The sequence below is a fragment of the Grampus griseus genome (assembly GCF_964374135.1).
Source record: "Grampus griseus genome assembly, chromosome: 8".
Taxonomy (NCBI): Eukaryota; Metazoa; Chordata; class Mammalia; order Artiodactyla; family Delphinidae; genus Grampus; species Grampus griseus.
Genome location: NC_139002.1, coordinates 39,690,419 through 39,714,637, shown reverse-complemented (window position 1 = coordinate 39,714,637; position 24,219 = coordinate 39,690,419). Strand labels below are relative to the sequence as shown.

The window sequence follows — 24,219 nt, the reverse complement described above, 5'->3', positions numbered from 1 at the left end:
CTTGAACCCGTGTCACGTGCATTGGCAGGCGGATTCTTAACCACTGCACCACCAGGGAAGTCCCCATAATAGTGCTTTATGGGTTCTTTGTTGTTGTTGTTTTGCCTCACTGTACTTTAAGACATAGCTCAGATGTTACCTCTTTTACAAAGCCTTGCCTCACCTCCCCAAGGACATCTCTATTCCCTCAGTACTACATATTTTATGATCATCACTTTTACGTTTTGATTATTTAATTATTAGCTGGTATTCCCACCTGACCTGTGTGTTCCTGGGGAAAACTGTGCACTTCCTCTTTGGGGCCATGCTCCCAGCCCACTGCCTAGTACCTGGCAAGTGCCCAGGAGATGTTTTTGAATGAATTTACCCATCTGCATTTAATCCCATAAGACGTGATCACATCCATTTCACAGGAGGAGTCACTCCGTCCTAATTGGATGTTCCTTTGCCTTAGATGAGCTAGAGGGGATTTGAACATGGAGGGAGGCTGGGGCGGATCCCCTCCAAGGTCCCTGCCATCTGGAGGGTCTGTTGTTCTAACTACAACCCTTTCCAGAAACAAAACAAGATTTTAAGGCAGATTAAAAAAAGAGACTTTTCAGTCTCTTTTCAGAGACTGAAAAGTGTACCAAGTTCTTGGTTTCACCTTGCTGTGAGAAGCTTCACCAACTGTGGAACAGCTCAGCACTAACTAACATGGGCATCGTACAGAATCATGCAGTCATAGCTTTGAAAGATGCCAAGCGTCTCGGAACTCATTGGGCGTAGACAGAGCTTAGAAACAGAGTCGTTCCCATCCAGCAGATGTACTCATAAGGCTCGGTAGTTTTTCCATGTTCCTTATTTGGACAAAAGGATTTTAAAGACTATAATTTAATGCTTTTTTTTGGATTCTGATTTCATTTGAATTCATTTTAAAGCCATCTCGCTGCAGATTCACTGCAAATCACCTTTTTATTTTTGATGAAAAAGAAAAAAGAGGTTTAACTCTGGCGAAAAACTAAGAAACGGGGCATTCAACTACATTCCCCTAGAGGTGATCAAGGTACAAGGATATTTTAGAAGAAAGCAAACACCTTTAAACGTTCATTTATCAGATTTCAGTGAGCTGTGTTGAACTGTTCATTGGTGCTAATTATTACACCGTGTTGGCATGTTAGAAAAATTGCTACAGACTGTAAACAGTCACTTCCTACTTCACAAGAACAGTTCGAGATAAAATACTATTATTCAAATAGCTTTGAACCAAAAGTGACTTATACACATATTCCACAGCCCCAAGTTAGAAATAGTGTTCCCTCTGTGGTTCCCAAAGCAAATGTCTGGTTCTTTCCGTTATGGAAGCAGCACAAACTCTACGTCACGCAGTTAAATTTTTATACTAATGAGCACCCTTCAGAGTGACTAGGATTGAAGGAACACTGCGTTTCAGTGTAGCCAGCTATGAGTTATGTAGCCAAAATGCAGCTAATCACAGCCTGTTGTGTGTGTCATTGTGTAGCAGCTCTTTGCAAATTGGATTAATAGTTGTTTGGTTTTTTTTGTTTGTTTGTTTTTGCGGTATGCGGGCCTCTCACTGTTGTGGCCTCTCCCGTTGCGGAGCACAGGCTCTGGACGCGCAGGCTCAGCGGCCATGGCTCACGGGCCCAGCCGCTCCGCGGCATGTGGGATCTTCCCGGACCGGGGCACGAACCCGTGTCCCCTGCATCGGCAGGCAGACTCTCAACCACTGCGCCACCAGGGAAGCCCGGATTAATAGTTTTGAGGACCCCATCCCATGCCAGAACCCCAAAGGGAAGCAGCTGCGTTGGTGAGGGCTTTGCGGAGTTTCTGAGCCATTTGTGCTATTTCTCTTGCCCTTGGGGCAGGGATTCCTAAAGTGGGCTCCATGATAGCATCAGGAAGTCCACGAACTAGGATAAGAAAACACAGGGCAGCTTTATTTTTTATGTACCTCAAGCTAAAACTTAACATTAAAAAATATGTATGTAAGTAGGCAAGAATCTATAGTGGTATTAGTGCCATGTGTGACTGTCACCAACAGAAATCGCAGCTATCTTAGAGTATTTTTTACTCTTCATCACTTCAGAGTTACTGTGTTGTTGGACCATCTGTTAGATCCCATTAAATGTGTTGACAATGACGCACATACAAATTTGTCTTTTAATGTTGTGACAGCTGTATGTCAACATCATCCATTTCCTTTGCGAATTTATGTGTTCTTTTATGCATTTAAAAACGTTATTCTTCACGAAAAACAAGGAAAGACTGAGGAGCTGTCACAGAACCAAGGTGTCTAGGGAGACGTGACAACAAAATGCAATGCATACCCTGGATGGGATCTTGAAACAGAAAGAAGACAATAATGAGAACACTGGAGAAATCCAAATAAAAGCCTGAAATGTAGCTAGTGGTAATGTGCCAACGATGGTTCCTTCGTCTTGACAAGTGCGCCATGGAGATGTCCGATGTCAACAGAGGGGAAAACTGGATGAGGGTTATTCGAGAACGCGCTGGACCATCTTTGCAACTTTTCTGTACATCTGATCTATAGTGAGAGTCACACTCTTACTTGGTCTGCTGCCGGCTCCCAGAGAGGTCGGGGTGGGAGTTTTGTGTCAACTCAAGGCCATCGTAGCCTCTTCCTGTGACAGCTCTGAGCAGCTGTGGAGAGAGACCAATCCAAAGGTAGGGAGGAGTTTTCCAGAGAAGTAAAATAATTTGCAGTGTATTATGGTGAAAGAGGCATGGTTCTGGGATCAGAAAGGTCAAGCTTCATATTCTGTCTCTATCCCCAGCTTTGTGCTCTGTGGCCAGAAACTGCTCTGGGCGTCTTCTTTGCAGAGTGAGGCCATCGGCAACGGCTTTGCCAGGGTCACTCTGAGGACTGAAGATAACGTGCTCACTCACTAGCCTTTCCGTTGGTTTTAGCTGCTGTGTTTTAGTGCCTACGACGTGCCAGGCACCATGCAAAGCATTTTTCATAAATTATCTAATTTAATCTTTATAACACCTGTATTACGCGACCATTTGATAGATAGGGAAACTGAGGTCAGAGGCTCAGCAACCTCTCTGCGAAGACCGCTCAGCTGAGTTTAGTCTCAGATCTGTTCTGGCTGCAGCTTCCTGGTCTTCTCTGAGGCTAAGCCTTTCCTTACCGCCCCGCGGACCTGGTTACTGGAGGCACTGCGCTCTCTCTGACTTCTGAATCCCCTCTCATTTGTTCTGAATGTACATCGAGATCGGGTTGCTCCCCTCATGACTGTCACCCATTGTGGTTGGCTTCTCCAGGCTTGAGATTATCTGGCTGTAAAATGAGGATGTTGGGTGGTCCTCACGGTCTGTCCACTATGGAAGTCTGTTCTGCATTTTGTGAATTTTACCTGCTTATTTCAGCTGTTTCATGGGAGTGATTACAGGATCACTGAAGCCAACATTTTTCTAATTTGTTTTGAACAACGTTATGCATTTCTGTCATTCTCCCAAATTCCAGAGAGGAAAACAACAGAGTTCTAAAAGCCTTGGTGACCTCCTAAAACCATAGCAATTAAAAAAAAAAAAAAGAAGAAGAAGAACCCAGAGGCCACTGTGACATTTACATGTTCCTTAATTGCGCTTTTGTCAAGGGATTATTCTAAAGGACAGGGAAATAATTTTATTTTTTTGTTTCCTTCTGTAATTAGGGAGGAGACACCATGTGTCACCATGTAGCTGCCAATGATTTCAAATTAAAGTCTATCGAAGTGGAGGGGAAAGGTAGTTACCAGTGTCACGTATTACCTGGACAGGTGAATTTAGCCATAAGAAGTAGTTGTTGGAGAAAACCGCTAGCAGTGCTTAACATGGTTACTTCAGGGGGTGGTCTGTTGATCCCGTGATTCGCTCTCTTATTTTTCAGTTTTTCCCCTACATCCTGTTACTGGTGGCGATCCTGCTGTACCTTCCCTCCCTGTTCTGGCGTTTCGCAGCTGTTCCTCATCTTTGCTCAGATTTGAAATTTATCATGGAAGAACTTGACAAAGTTTACAACCGTGCAATTAGAGCTGCAAAGAGCGTGCGTGACCTTGACTTGAGAGACGGTGCCTGCCCAGCTCAAGAAGTTAATGAGAACCTGGGGCAAAGGTAACTTAGCCCCCAGCCGCTGGCCCATCAGGATTTGGGAGTATGAGTTAGCAGCCCTGCTCTTGCCCATCTGGGCTTAGGGTTCTCACTACCAGTACATGGGGAGCTGTCATCCACCTGGTGACCCCCTTTGAGAGCCAGGAAGGCCCACTGCCCCAAATCTCACCCTCACCTGTCTGCCCCAGCACCTGTCGTCACAGCAAGAGTTCTTCCCTTGGGGCTTCCCTGGTGGCGCAGTGGTTGAGAGTCCGCCTGCCGATGCAGGGGACATGGGTTCGTGCCCCGGTCTGGGAAGATCCCACATGCCGTGGAGCGGCTGGACCCGTGAGCCATGGCCACTGAGCCTGCGCGTCCGGAGCCTGTGCTCTGCAGTGGGAGAGGCCACAGCAGTGAGAGGCCTGCGTACCGCAAAAAAAAAAAAAAAAAATTAAGCGGGGGAAAGTGATTTATTATTGCTTTTCCTTTTTTTTTTTTTAAAAAAAAAAAAAAACCTGATTTTATTCCCTGGTACTCTAGTGAAGTTACAGGTAGAGAAGTACGGAAGGGAAGGCATTGGAGATTTTCGGTGTGATACTGTTGAATGTGTTTCTATTTGACAGTCTTGGTTAAGGGTTTAAATTATTTTTATTTGTTTCTTTTCAGTTTGTGGGAGATATCGGAAAGCCACTTCAAGTACCCAATTGTGGAGCAGTACTTAAAGACAAAGAAAAACTCCAAAAATTTAATTGTCAAGTACATCAGCTGTCGGGTGCTGTCACTCAGCATTATACTGTTAGCAGGCGTCTACCTGGGCTATTACTTTAGCCTCTCCTCCCTCTCGGATGAGTTCATCTGCAACATCAAATCTGGCATCCTGAAAAATGACAGCACTGTCCCCGATCGATTCCAGTGCAAACTCATTGCCGTCGGCATCTTCCAGTTGCTCAGTTTCATCAACCTCGTGGTGTACGTCGTGCTGGCTCCTCTGGTGGTCTACACGCTGTTTGTTCCATTCCGACAGAAGACGGATGTTCTCAAAGTGTATGAAATCCTGCCCACTTTTGATGTTCTGCATTTCAAGTCGGAAGGGTACAACGACTTGAGCCTCTACATTCTTTTCTTGGAGGAGAATATTAGTGAACTCAAGTCGTACAAGTGTCTTAAGGTTCTGGAGAATATTAAAAGCAGTTGTCAGGGCATTGACCCCATGCTTCTCCTGACAAACCTCGGCATGATCAAGATGGACGTGGTTGATGGCAAAAATCCTGAGCCCGTGCAGATGATGGCAGAGGAGCAGGGGGACCAGACGGCAGATCTCAAAGGTAGGCTTAGCTCTCAGGGTGGAAGCTGCGGAAGCCCACGGAGCACCTCTGCAGCCGCCTTTTATGAATGACCGACAGCCTTTACCCCTGCCCACCGTTGTTAAACCGTTTTCCTGGTGTGGTTTTAGGTGAAACCCCTCAGTGCTGGGAGAGAGAGGGGAAAGCATTGGTGCTGCCCCAGATTTCCAAAGGAAAGCATCTGTGCTTTCTCTGGGCTGTGCTGTCTTCCTTCTCCTCATTCTCTGTCTTTCTCATACTCCATCTCTTGCTCAAGCATTCTTGTCTCATGTCATTCTTGCTAATTTTTGTCTTGTTTTACCGGCTTTTCTCCCTATACTGCCGATCGTCTTGTCTGTCACTCTCCAACGCTTACAAAAGGGACTGACAGTTTATTGATTTAACTGTCGCCCTGACCCAACTTCTGCTGCTCTGCAACGAGGCTAAGATTAACTGGGTAAGGCAAAGACCAGGAGGTAGATTTATAGCAGAAGTTCATTAGCGCCGATGGGTCCTGCCGAGGGACTTCCGTCATAAATGCTTGTTTTCCATTTTGACAGATTTGAATGGACACAGTGGAACGAAAATAAATAACGGAGAGCAGAATGCTCGACAGAGGCTTCTGGATACTTCTTGCTGACGATTTTTTTCCCGTGAACTTCAGATCAGCGACCTGGGCAACATGGGATTCATTTTGGCTGAAGAACCTCTGGCAGGTACCCAGCTGGTTCGCAGTAGATGGTTCTCAGCAGAGATACTGGGTATGTCTTACTGAGTCCCTGGTGAAAACGATGGTTAACAAAACGTTGTGGAGGATGGTTCGTGAGCTTCCTACGAGACAACGTGGAGACAAGTAAGCCACAGCAAACGTAGATGTGTACGTCATCATCAGACGGAAAGTGGAAAGACTAATCCTAGTAAGAGTAAGAGACCTTTTAGTGCCTCAGAGAAAAACACCTTTATGTACAGATAGTGCAACGAGCCTCAGAGCTACTGGAAAGCAAGGACTTTGGGATCCAATCACTTTGGAAGAGGTTGTCTGCAGGGAAATCCTCTATGGTCAAAAGCATTTGAGACAGGATGTTACTTAAACAAATTCACAGAACACAGAAGGCTTAAAGTGAGGGACGTTTCGCCTATTACGATCAGAACGTATAAATGACATCTGCCACATGGGTGTGCTTGGAGCCAGAACAACTTCACAGTTTATTTATATTTAAGAACATCTTTTAAAAATTCATTTAAATTTAGAATCGTGTGATGTCAAAATGGAAGCCATTTGGGAAGAACATTCTAGCATTGATGGGGAATTATAGAATAAATGTTACAAATGGGTATATAGTGTATCACCCAAGCATTGTTTCATAAACATTTAAGGCTGACCCAGAATATCAAAACCCTTTTTCCAATTCTGATCATGTAAATAGATCCTAACTATGTTTACATTTTATACAAAATTCTTAAAAATGACATCTGTGGGGCTTCCCTGGTGGTGCAGTGGTTGAGAGTCCGCCTGCCGATGCAGAAGACACGGGTTTGTGCCCTGGTCCGGGAAGATCCCACATGCCGCGGAGCGGCTGCGCCCGTGAGCCATGGCCGCTGAGCCTGCGCGTCCAGAGCCTGTTGCTCCGCAACGGGAGAGGCCACAACAGTGAGAGGCCCGCGTACCGCCCAAAAAAAAAAAAAAAAAAAAAAAAAAAAAGACATCTGTGGACCTCCCTGTTTTTATTCTTAGAAAGTTAATACATTGCTAGTGAATAATCCTCAGGAGCTTCAAAGTTTATGGATGGCTCTTAGGGACAGTTGTTTACCTGATCTAATTACATAAGCTGCTCTCCACCTTTCAGAATATTCACAAAAGCAGATTTTATTTATGCTTCTGTGATGGTTTCTGAGATGGAAAGCTAATGATAAATATCCAGGATGCAATCAGTGTTTTAAATTATTCTTACTGCATAATATTTATTACCATTGAATAATAGTGTGACTTAGAAATGTCAGTAACCTAAATCATCAATTTTGCTGCATTTTTATATCACTATATCTGAGATATTATATCGCAGTTCTCTACACTGGTTTCTTTTTATAATTTGAAAATTTTCTGAAGTATATTTTTCTGTGCTATCCTTTTTTTTTTTTTCAAAAAGCCTCAAATTCTTTATAGATAGCCCCTAATTTATAGTTTGAAGTGGTAAAAATAGGTACATTATTTTAGGGGACCAGGGACTCTCTAAGCCCTGTCACATGTAATTCTTTAATTAGAGCCCCTAACCTCTGCATCCCCCCATCCCTACTCTCTGAGTTCCAATAACATCTGTGATGTCCCGGACATCACTCTAGTGACCGGCTATAAGGATGTGAATAAGGCAGGTCCTCATCTTTGAGGAGTTTAGAGACTAATAAAAGGCAGTGAAGACAGAGGCAGGTATCTAGAGGAAGAGTGACTACACTGAAGGCCCTTCCAGAAAACTCCCAGCAAATGCTCTGTGTTCTCGGGAGACACCATATTGTTCTTCTCTTTCCCATCATTTCTGTAGCTGATGGTTTCGAGAGTCTAGTTACAGTTCTTCCCAGAGGTTCTTGAGCCACGTATCCCCCAGGCTGAAGCTTAAACAAAACAATAACACAGACTGATTTTGAACAGAAAGTGCTCCAGTCACCTTTTGTACCTTACTTGCAGGGTCTGGGGAACCCAGGCCTTGGGGTACATGATGCTGTCCGTGAAGAGTCATGGCACTAAGAGTCTGGTGTGGATGTCTGGTCACACATTTTGGCTTGAGAAAAAGTGTTATTAGGAAAGTTAACTCCTCCATCCACTGCTGGCTTAGAGGGAGGACTCCGTTTGAGGTGGCAGATTTCCAAGGTTGAGGAGTCATCATTGCTTTACAAAAGGGGGCAAACAGACCCTCAGTGACCACCGCCAGTAGTAGCTGACCTTGTTTCTGGCCTGTATCTTCCTAACAAACCACCACGAGGCCTCCAAACCAGACTTGTAACACCAGCATTACAGCTGGGGCTGGGACTGATTGTTCTGACAGCCATGTCCAGCTCCACACTTAATTTCACCAAGGGACAGGCAGAGACCCTCTAATATGGAGGCTCTTAAACTTTTGGGAGGTTACAAGCCCCCCTTGTAAGTATATTCTTTAAAGCTATGGACCCGCTCCTCAGATATACACACAACACTACATACACCTTCAAGGGTCATGGTGGTCCACGCACCCCAGGTTAAGAAGCTGTGCTGTAACGCCTGGGGACCGAGCCGCACGGCAGGGAGGCTCCCGTGACCCTTGTGGAAAGCGTCTGCTTTCGACAGTAAGTCTCAGCTGTACATTTACTTAGTGAAACCACATTTGCACACTTTTGAATGAACTGTCGTCCCCTTTGAGTAACTGACATCATTTCCTAGAGTCAGACTGAAAAAGTCAATTAAAAGAGGCGGTGGGGTGGGGGCAGTAGCTTGGAGTGATCAGGGAGCTGGCATGGATTGCGATTGTCTCTCTGGCCACCAGAAGTGATCTTATTCCAAACCCAAGTCATCGTCCCTGTGCAGCCAGCCTCACTGGAATGTGGGGAGAGAGGGCGTACACCTGACCTGTAAGGTGCTTTGTCCTACTTTGTAGTCATCCTGGGAGAACGCGAGAAACGTCCCATTGTATGGCGGGTCTGGTTGCATGTTTGCGTTTCATGTGTGGAAGCTTCGTCCTGTTCCGAGTACCCTCTCCTTTCCAAAAATGAGCTAAGGTGGGATGGCAGGGCACCGTGGGCATTGGCCCTGTGAGAACCGTTCAGCTCTTAGAAGCGGATTGTTGCACAGCATTTAAAATGCGTCCGTGTTGGTTTCTTTTGCTTATCTCCGGGATAAATCGAAGATCTAGGAGGGTGGGAGTTTTTACCCATTGCTATATCACAAGCTCCTGAAAAACAGTGGCTGGCGTGTAGTAGGCATTCTGTAAATATTTGAATAAATGAACACATTGTTATAATAAATCCTAGTTTGTGGGCAACTGTAACTTGTTTTTAAAAGTCAAATGGTCCTCTGCAAGGGAGGGGAGGCTCATTTGGCCTCTTGGTGGAGAGAGGAGTAGTTCTGCAAATGAATAGGTTTCTGCATGTAAGTAGTGACGATTTTTAGCTTTTTATTGTGGAGTAAGTTGTGATCACTTTCCAAGTTCAATACAAGTTCAGTGTTGCCTCGCAGTGATTAGGGCAATTGAAATTATAAAGGTCCTTGTCTCTGTAATTTCCCAAAATAACCTCTTGAAAAGGGATGTTGAAATGTGCAATTGTGAGTAACTGAGGTTTCATCTGATGGCACTGGGATGAAATGGCTCCTTCTGGGCAGTCATTGGCATTTTCGCCTTATTTTTCACAAGTAAAGTGAAACCTTCGAAAAAGGTTGGCAAAGATGATATTGTGTGGTTTGTGGAATATAATAGATATGAGTCTGTGATTGATTTGTCCTGCCTGCTTTAGATGAAATGTATTGTTTCTGGGTTCTCATTTTAGCTGTAAAAATACTTTGTCAGTTAAAGCATGCGGTTTGATCAGTCATTGTTCTTCAAGTTCCTGAAATTTATAAAAGTTTCTTATGCCTTGAGTGCCTCCCCCTGCCCCACCAGAAGAGGAAGAAAGAATTCCACAATGTCACAAGCGTTTCCTACAAAAACTGAAGCCATCTGCTCCTCTTTAACAAGTTGGCTCTTTTTAAAGCACCAGAATGACAATTTGATGGTATTCTATAATGTGGTGCTAGGCGTAAATTCTTTCTAATGACTGCATTTCTTCAAAACTTCTAATGAAAAATAAGTACGTTCCTTCTGCTGTGTCATTTGGTAAGAATGATTGGTTTCTATTCCACAGAGGTTGAAGGATGGGAACAAATTACGGTCTTAGAAAATGACCTTTTAAAAAAACCAAGAACCTTGAAAGCTCTGCATTTGGGTGGTTATCGCTGTTATATTTCATATTTCCACATATGTCACCTGTCCACGTCCTACATTCTGACCATGCTGACTTCTGTGTAAGGAGAGTTGAAAGACTGAAAATCAAGGCTGCTGTGTCTATACATACAAGTGAAACAGTGTTTTTGTTCTGCACTGGCCTGTCTACCTAAATAAAACTTCTTTTCTAATGAAAAATGTGTCTTAATATTTCTCACCTTCTCTTCAGGGAAGATGTAGCAGAAGCTCAGTTCTGAAATGTCTTGAGGCTCATTCCTCTCTGCTGGATACACAACATTCAGTAGGCTTCATGGCACATATTAAAATCCATTTGTCAGTAACTAAAGGAAAAAAGTCCTTGATGAAGGGCCCACAGATTCTGGAATTTCTGAAGCAGAAATCAGATGCTTTCTGATTGGGAATTGTTTGCCTGGGGTTGGAGAGGAAGGAATAGAGGCTGTCTACTGCCAAACATGGGTTGGCCTGCCTCCCTCTCTTAAGAAGGGGACGTCCTTGTACAATGGTCAATTAACACAATTGACTGTTGTGGGTAATAAATGCTGCATGAAATCTTAATACAGTGCCTGCCACATAGTGAGTACTCCGTAAGTACTAGCTGCGACTGTCATCACCTCCTCTAGCTCCCCCACTGTTTCCTAGGGTGCCCCCCCCCGGAACCTTGGAGGTTGTATTAGTTGTCTCTTGTTCCATAACTCTACTATAATCACGACAGCTTAAAGCAACACATATTTGTTCTCTGGAAGTTTTCTAGGTTAGAAGTCTGGACATGGCTGAGCTGGGTCCCCTCCCCAGCGTCTGACAAGGCTGCAGTCAAGGTGTGGGTGGGCAGCGTTCTCATCCGGAGGCGACCCTGGGGAAGGAGCCGCTTCCAAGCTCCCTCTGGTTGTTGGCAGAATTCATTTCCCTTGCGATTGTCTGACTGCTTTCTCTGACCGTGCGCTGGAGGCCACCCGCAGGTCCTGGCATGTGAGTTTCTCTAGCATGACTGCGTAAGTCAAGCCCATAGGACTGTCTCTCACAAAAGGAGGGACCTGGTCCCTCTTAAGGGTTTTGACCTGATGAAGTCTCTCCCCCTTGATGAACTCAAAATGAACTGCTTTGCAGCTGCATTTCATCTGCAAAATCCCTCCTCCTTTGCCTTGTTCTGCTGCCTAGAGGCGAATCACAGGTGCTGCCCCACTCGGGGAGGAGATTACACAGGACATGAACATCAGGGAATCACCGGGGCCACCTTAGTGTCTTGCCTGCCAGGGAAGTCATCCTAAATCCCAGCCTCTCTGTTTCGGAGCCTACGGTTTAACCTACCCCGCACCCTTCTGAGGCGCTCGTTCCCAACACTGTTTTTCAGGCTCTTGTCACTGCTTCCCTGAATTCCTCTAATGGTCCTTCTGTGTCTAACGCCTCTTCCGCATTCAGTGGCCTTCGTGGGAAGCAGATCTGATAATGCCAACCCTCATCACCACCCCAGCCCCACCACTTCTAAATCCCTTGGGACTCTCCATGGATTTCAGTATAAAAAGCAAACTTGGGCTTCCCTGGTGGCGCAGTGGTTGAGAGTCCGCCTGCTGATGCAGGGGACATGGGTTCGTGCCCCGGTCTGGGAAGATCCCACGTGCCGTGGAGCAGCTGGGCCCGTGAGCCATGGCCGCTGAGCCTGTGCGTCCGGAGCCTGTGCTCCTCAACGGGAGAGGCCACAACAGTGAGAGGCCCGCGTACCGCAAAAGAAGAAAAAAAATTACTGCATTTGCCGTAAAACACATATAACATAAATATGTAATTTAACCATTGTTAAGTATACAATTAAGAAGCGTCAATTACTTTCACAATGCTGTGCAACCATTACCGGTATCTATTTCCAGAGCTTTTTTTTTTATCACCCCAAACATAAAATGTGTACCTATTAAGCAATAACGCCCCATTCCACATCCTCTCCACCTAGCTCCTGGTAAGCTCTAATCGACTCTCTGTTTCTATGAATTTGCCTATTCTAGATATTTCATATAAGTGAAATAATACACTATTTGTCCTTCTGTGTCGGGCTTATTTCAGTTAGCATAATGCTTTCAAGGTTCATCCATATTGTAGCATATATCACAACTCTGTTCCTTTTTATGGCTGAATAATATTCCATTACATGGATATATCACATTCTGTTTATCCATTTATTTGTTGATGGACACTTGGGTTGTTCATTGCAGTATTACTTACAATAGCCAAGATATAGAAACAACCTAAGTGTTCGTTGACAGATAAATTGAATATTATTCAGCCATAAAAAAGAATGAAATCCTGCCATTGTGACACTATGGATGGACCTTAAGGGCGTTATGCTAAGTGAATAAGTCAGCCAGGGAAAGCCAAATACTGTACGATCTCACTTATACATTTCATCTATTAAAACCAAACTCATAGAAACAGAGAACAGATTGACAGTTGCCAGAGGCAGGGGGTGAGGGGTGAGGGAAATGGGTGAAGGTGGCCGAAAGGTAAAAGCTTCCAGTCATAAGATAAATAACCTCTGGGGATGTAACTGTACAGCATGGTAGCTACAGTCAGCAGCACTGTATTGCATATTTGAAAGTTGCTAAGAGAGTACATCTTAAAAGTTTTCATCGCAGGAAAAAATTTTTGTAACTACGTGAGTGATTGATATTAACTAAACTTGTGCCAATCATTTCACAGTGTATACATATATCAACTATTACGTTGTGTGCCTTGGACGAATACAATGTTATATGTCAATTATAGCTCAATAAACTGGACAAAATACAATATGAAAAAGAAGAAAAAGAAAAAAAGGCAGATTCCTGGGCCTCTCCACAGACCCACTGAATCAGAACCTCTGAGGTAGGACCTGGGAATGTGCATTTATTCCACCTTCCTGGAGACTCTGAAATGGGCCATCGTTGGAGAATCCATGCCCTACGTTTTACTGCCTACCCCTGCAGTGGACCAGGGGAAGGGAGTGGGGAGGCCACTCTAGCAGAGGCTATTCTGCTGAGACCTATTGATGTGGAAGACTGTGGAGTTTCAGGAATTGCAGGAACAATGGGCGTGCCTGAGGATCCACTACCCCAGACCTGCTGGAGGCCTGCTGACCCCACGTTCTTTTCCTACTCACATCTCCAACCTCCTTCACCAGGTCCAAGACAAGACAAAACCCTGGTGCTCTTCAAGGGCACTTGCTTTCACAGAACCCAGAAGGCAGCAACAACACTGACCCACTGGACGCTCTTAGGCTGCCGACCCTGATCTAAAGGCTGAGCAACCCTGAAGGCCCTCGGTACCACACCCCCTACTCCCAGTGTAGCCCGCTCTGAACTTGGGGCTAATGGCTGCTAATGTGGCAGCCATGCTTAGCAGGGAGGGAACCAAAGGAGTTAGAAACATCCTTTTGGAGATGTCATGACTCTTTACTGGTGTCATCTCATTTTGTCCTTCAACAGCAGGTGAGAGAGGGTTGATTATCCCCGTTTTACAGATGAGGAAGATGAAGGCTGAGACAGGGAATGGGGAGGTAGAATTCCCTGATTGGTCCTGCATGGATATAGAGCGGGGCCCAGATCCTGTGGGGCAGAACTCAGAAGCACTGGTAGAGGGCCTGGCCCAGGGAAGGAACCCCCAAAATGATACCACTATAATTACTGTCTGATCGTCCATTCACTGGACGTTTCCTGAATGAGTGCTCTGTACCAAGCGCTGTCCATATGTCCATTCTAACCCTCATGGTCACAGCACCCCGACTTGGCCTGTGGTGTCTGGAGACCTGGGGAGGGGCCATACTGAAGCCCCTAGAGCTGCCCTGCCATCCAGATGGAGCAAGGCTTTGGGGCTGGCAAACATGAGTGTCAGTCCTGCCCTGCCACTGACTAACTTCAGGGCCTTGGGTAGCCACCGGCCTCCCCAGGGAAGGTGCTCTTATCTCATTTAAAACTGAGAGGATGAGGGCTTCCCTGGTGGCGCAGTGGTTGAGAGTCCGCCTGCTGATGCAGGGGACATGGGTTCGTGCCCCGGTCCGGGAAGATCCCACATGCCGCGGAGCAGCTGGGCCTGTGAGCCATGGCCGCTGAGCCTGCACGTCCGGAGCCTGTGCTCCGCAACGGGAGAGGCCACAACAGTGAGAGGCCCGGGTACTGCAAAAAAACCAAAACGAAAAGCAAAAACTGAGAGGATGAGACTTGAGAGGTGGGAGCACAGACTTGTTTTCCAAGGGTGGTCCCACAGACCTCAGGATCTTCTGGGGTGTTCAGAGAGTGCAGATTCCTGGCCCGCCTCCGATTCACTGATGGAATCTCAGCGGTGTGGCCCTAGGACCTGCACTTCCCACAAGCTCTGCAGGTGATTCCTTTGCACAAAAAGCCTTGAGAGCTGGTTCTCCTGCCACCTCAGTTCCAGTTATAAACAGGCATCTGCACGGCAGCTGGCGGCAGAAACTGTCAGCACTCTGGGAATCTGGTTGGTGAAGGCTCTGTCCATTACAGCTAACCGGGAGAAAGTTGCCTCCATGGCTGGCATGACATCTGTGACAGAAGGAAGTGACTGAGCCACGAAGAACTGCTGTGGGTCAGTGGGTCCAACAGAAAACCAGGGCCTAGCCTTTACTGCTCAGAATTTTACCCATTGCCCAGTCACAACGAACTAGAGAGGACATCAGAGCTGCACTGTGATTATCTTGGTATATTTTAATTCTAAAAATTTATATTTGTTATAAATGTGTTAAATTCACCATTTCTTAGAGTGTGCTCAGTTCTCCTCAATCTTTGCCCTACCTATAAAATCCCCAGTGAAGGCACAGTGATGTGAGCTTGAAATATCTTTTTAAAAATTATTTTAAACTAGAGGTGACATACAATATTATATAAGTTGCAGGTGTACAATATAGTGATTCACAATTTTTAAAGGATATATTCTACTTGCAGTTATTATAAAATATTAGCTATATTCCCCATATTGTACAATATATCCTTGTAGCTTATTTTATAACTAATAGTTTGTACCTCTCAATCCCCTGCCCCTATATTGCCCCTCCCCTCCCCCTTCCCTCTCCCCACTGGTAACCACTAGTTTTCTCTCTAAATCTGTGTGTCTGCTTCTTTTTGTTATATTCACTAGTTTGTTGTATTTTTTAGATTCTACATATAAATATATCATACAGTATTTGTCTTTCTCTGTCTGACTTATTTCACTTAGCATAATGCCCTCCAAGTGAATCCATGTTGCTGCAAATGGCCAAATTTCATTCTTTTTTATGGCTGAGTAGTATTCCATTGTATATACGTACCACATCTTTTTTGGGCGGGGGGATTTTTTTTTTTATTCAAACAGAAATTCACAAAAATTATAATCATCCTCATCAGTTTACTCAGTCTCATATAATTAATTGCTTTTCATCTTGATCTTTTGTTAGCACTTTTATGAACTCATCAGTTTTCCATTAGTGTTCTGAAAATGCTTATTCATTCAGTTCTGCAGTATGGTCAGTTACCAGAAACCTGTACCTGTCAGGGTCTTTTCCATGAATTCCTTGAAGATGAAACCCTTTTATAGGAACATTTTTGCAAAAGCATCAGAGTACACCCAGAACTGTCTGTAAATGACAAAAGACTTAAAAATGACCACAGTTAAAGATTTGATGAAAGTTCATAATAATGCAATTGACAAGGAAATTTAGTTATTTCTGAGATATACATTTTAAAGTAGTAACTAGAATTATGACTTATAACATTATACCAGAACATATAAGATTTTTAGAAATTTCATGTAATGTCTGAAACATTTATATTAACATATTTCCATACAAATAACCCAAAGAAAGTTTAGTATTAGTTGTTTTTTTTTTGTTTGTTTGTTTATATGGCAGGCTCTTATTAGTCATCACTTTTATACACATCAGTGTATACATGTCAATGCCAATCGCCCAATTCAGCACACCACCATCCCCACCCCACCGCGGTTTTCTCCCCTTTGTGTCCATACATTTGTTCTCTACATCTGTGTCTCAACTTCTGCCCTGCAAACCGGTTCATCTGTACATTTTTCTAGGTTCCACATATATGCGTTAATATATAATATTTGTTTTTCTGTTTCTGACTTACTTCACTCTGTATGACAGTCTCTAGGTCCATCCATGTCTCAACAAATGACTCAATTTCATTCCTTTTTATGGCTGAGTAATATTCCATTGTATATATGTACCACATCTTCTTCATACATTTGTCTGTCGATGGGCATTTAGGTTGCTTCCATGACCTGGCTATTGTAAATAGTGCTGCAATGAACATTGGGGTGCATGTGTCTTTTTGAATTATGGTTTTCTCTGGGTATATGCCCAGTAGTGGGATTGCTGGATCATATGATAATTCTATTTATAGTTTTTTAAGGAACCTCCATACTGTTCTCCATAGTGGCTCTATCAACTTACATTCCCACCAACAGTGCAAGAGGGTTCCCTTTCCTCCACGCCCTCTCCAGCATTTGTTGTTTGTAGATTTTCTGATGATGCCCATTCTAACTGGTGTGAGGTGATACCTCATTGTAGTTTTGATTTGCATTTCTCTAATAATTAGTGATGTTGAGCAGCTTTTCATGTGCTTCTTGGCCATCTGTATGTCTTCTTTGGAGAAATGTCTGTTTAGGTCTTCTGCCCATTTTTGGATTGGGTTGTTTGTTTCTTTAATATCGAGCTGCATGAGATGTTTATATATATTGGAGATTAATCCTTTGTCCATTGATACGTTTGCAAATATTTTCTCCCATTCTGAGGGTTGTCTTTTGGTCTTGTTTATGGTTTCCTTTGCTGTGCAAAAGCTTTTAAGTTTCATTACGTCCCATTTGTTTATTTTTGTTTTTATTTCCTTTACTCTAGGAGGTGGATCAAAAAATATCTTGCTGTGGGCTTCCCTGGTGGCACAGTGGTTGAGAGTCCACCTGCCAATGCAGGGGACACAGGTTCGTGCCCCGGTCTGGGAGGATCCCACGTGCCATGGAGCGGCTGTGCCCGTGAGCCATGGCTGCTGAGCCTGTGTGTCCGGAGCCTGTGCTCTGCAATGGGAGAGGCCACAACAGGGAGAGGCCACAACAGTGAGAGGCCTGCGTACTGCAAAAAAAAAAAAAAATCTTGCTGTGATTTATGTCAAAGAGTGTTCTTCCTATGTTTTCCTCTAAGAGTTTTATAGTGTCCGGTCTTAAATTTAGGTCTCTAATCCATTTTGAGTTTATTTTTTTGTGTGGTGTTAGGGAGTGTTCTAATTTCATTCTTTTACATGTAGCTGTCCAGTTTTCCCAGCACCACTTATTGAAGAGACTGTCTTTTCTCTATTTTATATCTTTGCCTCCTTTGTCATAGATTAGGTGCGTAGGTTTACCTCTGGGCTTTCTATCTTGTTCCATTGATCTATGTTTCTGTTTTTGTGCCAGTACCATATTGTCTTGATTACTGTAGCTTTGTAGTATAGTCTGAAGTCAGGGAGTCTGATTCCTCCAGCTCTGTTTTTATCACTCAAGACTGCTTTCGCTGTTCGGGGTATTTTGTGTCTCCATACAAATTTTAAGATGATTTGTTCTAGTTCCATAAAAAATGCCATTGGTAATTTGATAGGGATTGCATTGAATCTGTAGATTGCTTTGGGTAGTATAGTCATTTTCACAATATTGATTCTTCCAATCCAATAACATGGTATATCTCTCCATCTGTTGGTATCCTCTTTAATTTCTTTCATCAGTGTCTTATAGTTTTCTGCATACAGGTCTTTTGTCTCCCAGGTAGGTTTATTCCTAGGTATTTTATTCTTTTTGTTGCAATGGTAAATGAGAGTGTTTCCATAATTTATCTCAGATTTTTCATCATCAGTGTATAGGAATGCAAGAGATTTCTGTGTATTAATTTTGTATCCTGCACCTTTACCAAGTTCATTGATTAGCTCTAGTAGTTTTCTGGTGGCATTTTTAGGATTCTCTATGTATAGTATCATGTCATCTGCAAACAGTGACAATTTTACTTCTTCTTTTCCAATTTGTATTATTTTTATTTCTTTTTCTTCTCTGATTGCCATGGCTAGGACTTCCAAAACTATGTTGAATAATAGTGGTGAGAGTGGACATCCTTGTCTCATTCCTGATCTTAGAGGAAATGCTTTCAGTGTTTCACCATTGAGAATGATGTTTGCTGTGGGTTTGTTGTATATGGCCTTTATTATGTTGAGGTAGGTTCCCTCTATGCCCACTTTCTGGAGAGTTTTATCATAAATGGGTGTTGAATTTTGTCAAAAGCTTTTTCTGCATCTATTGAGATGATCATATGGCTTTTTTTCTTCAATTTGTTAATATGGTATATCACATTGATTGATTTGCGTATATTGAAGAATCCTTGCATCCGTGGGATAAATTCCACTTGATCATGGTGTATGATCCTTTTAATGTGTGGTTGGATTCTGTTTGCTAGTATTTTGTTGAGGATTTTTGCATCTATATTCATCAGTGATATTGGTCTGTAATTTTCTTTTTTTTGTGGTATTTTTGTCTGGTTTTGGTATCAGGGTGATGGTGGCCTCATAGAATGAGTTTGGGAGTGTTACTTCCTCTGCAAGTTTCTGGAAGAGTTTGAGAAGGATGGGTGTTAGCTCTTCTCTAAATGTTTGATAGAATTCACCTGTGAAGCCATCTGGTCCTGGCCTTTTGTTTGTTGGAAGATTTTAAACCCCAGGTTCAATTTAATTCCTTGTGATTGGTCTGTTCATATTTTCTGTTTCTTCCTGGTTCAGTCTTGGAAGGTTATACATTTCTAAGAATTTGTCCATTTCTTCCAGGTTGTCCATTTTATTGGCATAGAGTTGCTTGTAATAGTCTCTTAAGGAGCTTTGTATTTATGTGGTGTCTGTGGTAACTTCTCCTTCTTCATTTCTAATTTTATTGATTTGAGTCCTCTCCCTCTTTTTCTTGATGAGTCTGGCTAATGGTTTATCAATTTTGTTTATCTTCTCAAAGAACCAGATTTTAGTTTTATTGATCTTTGCTATTGTTGTCTTTGTTTCTATTTCTGCTCTGATGTTTATGATTTCTTTCCTTCTGCTAACTTTGGGTTTTGTTTGTTCTTCTTTCTCTAGTTCCTTTAAGTGTAAGGTTAGATTGTTTACTTGAGATTTTCCTTGTTTCTTGAGGTTGGCTTGTATAGCTCTAAAGTTCCCTCTTAGAACTGCTTTTGCTTCACCCCATAGGTTTTGGATCGTTGTGTTTTCATTGGCATTGGTTTCTAGGTATTTTTTGATTTCCTCTTTGATTTCTTCAGTGATCCCTTGGTTATTTAGTTACGTATTGTTTAGCCTCCATGTGTTTCTGGTTTTTACTTTTTTTCCCTGTAATTCATTTCTAATCTCCTAGCATTATGGTCAGAAAAGGTGCTTGATATGATTTCATTTTCTTAAATTTATTGAGGCTTGATTTGTGACCCAGGATGTGATCTATCCTGGAGAAGGTTCCGTGCGCACTTGAGAAGAAAGTGTAATCTGCTATTTTTGGATGGAATGTCCTATACATATCAATTAAATCTACCTGGTCTATTGTGTCATTTAAAGCTTCTGTTTCCTTATTAGTTACCTGTTTGGATGATCTGTCCATTGGTGTAAGTGAGGTGTTAAAGTCCCTCACTATTATTTTGTTACTGTTGATTTCCTCTTTTATAGCTGTTAGCAGTTGCCTTATGTATTGAGGTGCTCCTATGTTGGGTGCATATATTTTTATAATTTTTATATCTTCTTCTTGGACTTATCCCTTGATCATTATGTAGTGTCCTTCCTTGTCTCTTGTAACAGTCTTTATTTTAAAGTCTATTTTATCTGATATGATTATTTCTACTCCAACTTACTTTTGATTTCCATTTGCATGGAATAATTTTTCCATCCCCTCACTTTCACTCTGTTTGTGTCCCTAGGTCTGAAGTGGGTCTCTTGTAGACAGCATATATATGGATCTTGTTTTTGTATCCATTCAACAAGTCTTTTGGTTGGAGAATTTAATCCATTCACGTTTAAGGTAATTATGGATATGGATGTTCCTGTGACCATTTTCTTAATTGTTTTGGGTTTGTTTTTGTAGGTCCTTTTATTCTCTTGAGTTTCCCACTTAGAGAAGTTCCTTTAGCATTTGTTGTAAAGCTGGTTTGGTGGTGCTGAATTCTCTTAGCTTTTGCTTGTCTGTAAAGCTTTTGATTTCTTCATCGAATCTGAATGAGATCCTTGCCAGGTAGAGTAATCTTGGTTGTAGGTTCTTCCCTTTCATCACTTTGAGTATATCATGCCACTCCCTTCTGGCTTGTAGAGTTTCTGCTGAGAAATCAGCTGTTAACCTTATGAGGGTTACCTTGTATGTTATTTGTCGTTTTTCCCTTGCTGCTTTCAATAATTTTTCTTTGTCTTTAATTTTTGCCAATTTGATTACTATGTGTCTCAGCATGTTTCTCCTTGAGTTTATCCTGTATGGGACCCTCTGCACTTCCTGGACTTGGGTGGCTATTTCCTTTCCCATGTTAGGGAAGTTTTCGACTATAACCTCTTCAAATATTTTCTCTGGTCCTTTCTCTCCCTCTTTTCCTTCTGGAGCCCTATAATGCGAATGTTGTTGCATTTAATGTTGTCTCAGAGGTCTCTTAGGCTGTCTTCATTTCTTTTCATTCTTTTTTCTTTAGTCTGTTCCACAGCAGTGACTTCCACCATTCTGTCTTCCAGGTCACTTATCCATTCTTCTGCCTCATTTATTCTGCTATTGATTCCTTCCTGTGTAGTTTTCATTTCAGTTATTGTATTGTTCATCTCTGTTTGTTTGTTCTTTAATTCTTCTAGGTCTTTGTTGAACATTTCTTGAAGCTTCTCGATCTTTGCCTCCATTCTTTTTCCGAGGTCCTGGATCATCTTCACTATCATTATTCTGAATTCTTTTTCTGGAAGGTTGCCTCTCTCCACTTCATTTAGTTGTTTTTCTGGGGTTTTATCTTGTTCTTTCATCTGGTACATAGCCCTGTGCCTTTTCATCTTGTCTATCTTTCTGTGAATATGGTTTTTGTTCCACAGCCTGCAGGATTGTAGCTCTTCTTGCTTCTGCTGTCTGCCCTCTGGTGGATGAGGCTATCTAAGAGGCTTGATGGGAGGGACTAGTGGTGGGTAGAGCTGACTGTTGCTCTGGTGGGCAGAGCTCAGTAAAACTTTAATCCACTTGACTGTTGATGGGTGGGGCTGGGTTCCTTCCCTGTTGGTTGTTTGGCCTGAGGCAACCCAGCACTGGAGCCTACCTGGGCTCTTTGGTGGGGCTAATGACAGATTCTGGGAGGGCTCACACCAAGGAGTACTTCCCAGAACTTCTGCTGCCAGTGTCCTTGTCCTCACAGTGAAGCAGAGCCACCCCCGCCTCTGCAGTACACCCTCCAACACTAGCAGGTAGGTCTGGTTCAGCCCCCCCCGGGGTCACTGCTCCTTTCCCCTGGGTCTTGATGCACACACTACTTTGTGTGTGCCCTCCAAGAGTGGAATCTGTGTTTCCCCCAGTCCTGTCAAAGGCCTGCAATCAAATCCCACTAGTCTTCAAAGTCTGATTCTCTAGGAATTCCTCCTCACGTTGCTGGACCCCCAGGTTGGGAAGCCTGACGTGGGGCTGAGAACCTTCACTCCCGTGGGTGGACCTCTGTGATATAAGTGTTCGCCAGTCTGTGAATCACCCACCCACAAGTTATGGGATTTGATTTTACTGTGATTGCGCCCCTCATACTGCCTCATTGTGGCTTCTCCTTTGTCTTTGGATGTGGGGTATCATTTTTGGTGAGTTCCCGTGTCTTCCTGTCGATGATTGTCCAGCAGCTATTTGTGATTCTGGTGTTCTTGCAAGAGGGAGTGAGAGCACATCCTTCTACTCCGCCATCTTGGTTCCTCCTATACCACATCTTCTTTATCCATTCATCCGTTGTTGGATGCTTAGGCTGATTCCATATCTTGTCAATTACCTTGAAAGATATTTAATAAGTACTTGTATGTGTGTGTCGGGGGAGTGGCTTAATTCCCTGTAATCTTCATCAGGTCCAGCTACCCTAAATAAACATTTAATTTAAGTCAAAGTCAATATGCTTAGTATTTACCTGCAGTTTCAGGACAAAACTTTAGCCCATACCCACACCAACTATATGGCTACAACTCTGTGGCTACCCTAATACCTCTTTTATAGACATTGAGGAGCTGCCAGGGTTCCTGTTGAATTTCCTGAACACAGTGGACCAGCCAGTGGCCGTGGGGTCCAGAGTGGTGAGTGGTAGCACAGAACAATGTCTGTTAGCCTCTGAATCACCCTGCTGCCAGCCCCTCAGAACACAGAGGTTCCCTGGAATCAGCCAGACCCACACCACAGCAGGCCTGTGTCTCCTTGTCTGTGCATTCCTGCTCCATGCCCACCCTCCTCTTCCCACTCCTCAGTTAGACTAAGGTGCAGATGACAGGCTGAGTTTAAGGTGACACTCAAGAACTTGTTGATTGATTGATTGATTGATTCTGTTGCTATGGGAACCACCAGATTCTAGTGCAATGGTTGGCCTCCTTCCTGACTTTCTGCTCAATGAAACACTGACCCTCTGGGCTTGCTTCTCTGTGAGCTGCCCCATCTGGGTCAGGAGGAACAACTACACACAGACACTCCAAGAGAAAAGTGGGGATGGTGGTGAACGTCGGTGGAAGAAAGCAGGGAGGAGGGGACGAGTGGCCCTGAGATGTGGAAAATTCTGCCTGAAGCAGCCTGTGCTGTGAATATGGGCATCAGGACTTCAGGTTCAAATTAGACCTGGGTTCAGGTCGCAGTTCCTCCACTTATCAGGCTTAAGTTTAGGTAAGCCTCCGTTTCTTCATTTGTAAAGTTGGGGTAATAATACCAGTGCCTTTGGGTTGCTTTGTAAAATGAATGAAATGTGGGAATTCCCTGGCCGTCCAGTGGTTAGGACTTGGTAATTTCACTGCCTGCCCTGCCCTGGTCGGGGAACTAAGATCCTGCAAGGTGTGCCGTGTGGCCTGGAGGAAAAAAAAAAGAATGAAATGATGCCAGTGAGGTGGAAGGTGCAGTGCCTTGTACCCACAGGGACCTCGCCTGGGTCAAGAGGGGCTCAAGCCATTTCATTTCTTAAGGCTCTTGGATAGAAAATGCATAACAAAACAATATTACATAAATTGGGGAAGAACTTAGATGTGTACATTTAATGAATTTTCACATCAAAAAATACAATGTAATATAATTACAAGAATTCTAGAAAATATTAATTCAAGGGGTCTGAAGACTCTGTGTCCAGAAATTAGACACAAGCATATATGATGAATAGCCTTTTCTCAGGGTCTCTTTGTGATTATATTTATATCATTTTTGGACATAACAAAAATAGTTTAAATGTACAGTCGTTTGTGAATGAGCTACCCAGGTGACCTTTCTAGCCCCAGTACACCTTGCTGGGCACAGAGTGTTTCAGTAAACAGTAGTGACCTATAGCATCATCATAATATCTCCAGCAAAGCTAAAACCACTGTATTTACTGCAGATGGAGTCCTGCATGGCATGCTTTGTCAATGCAGAGCATGACATTCTTTTTTATTCTTTTTTTTTTTGTTTTTGCAGTACGCGGGCCTCTCACTGCTGTGGCCTCTCCCGTTGTGGAGCACAGGCTCCGGACGCGCAGGCTCAGCAGCCATGGCTCGCGGGCCCAGCTGCTCCGCGGCATGTGGGATCTTCTCGGACCGGGGCACGAACCTGTGTCCCCCGCATCGGCAGGCGGACTCTCAACCACTGCGCCACCAGGGAAGCCCAGAGCATGACATTCTTAAGAA

The 24,219-nt window shown here is 43.6% G+C and overlaps 1 protein-coding gene across 1 annotated transcript in view; it reads left to right on the top strand.

Moving 5' to 3' along the window:
• The window catches only part of PANX1 (pannexin 1), a gene marked incomplete at its 5' end in the record, with an annotated part of 34,914 nt that extends 28,691 nt beyond the window's left edge, over positions 1-6,223 (top strand). The window contains 3 exons of the mRNA XM_082660338.1: positions 3,899-4,122; positions 4,765-5,423; positions 5,981-6,223. Of these exons, the coding sequence (XP_082516464.1) occupies positions 3,899-4,122; positions 4,765-5,423; positions 5,981-6,060 (963 nt within the window). The 3' untranslated portion in view covers positions 6,061-6,223. The remainder of the gene's footprint in view (positions 1-3,898; positions 4,123-4,764; positions 5,424-5,980) is intronic.
• Between the last annotated feature and the right edge of the window lie 17,996 nt (positions 6,224-24,219).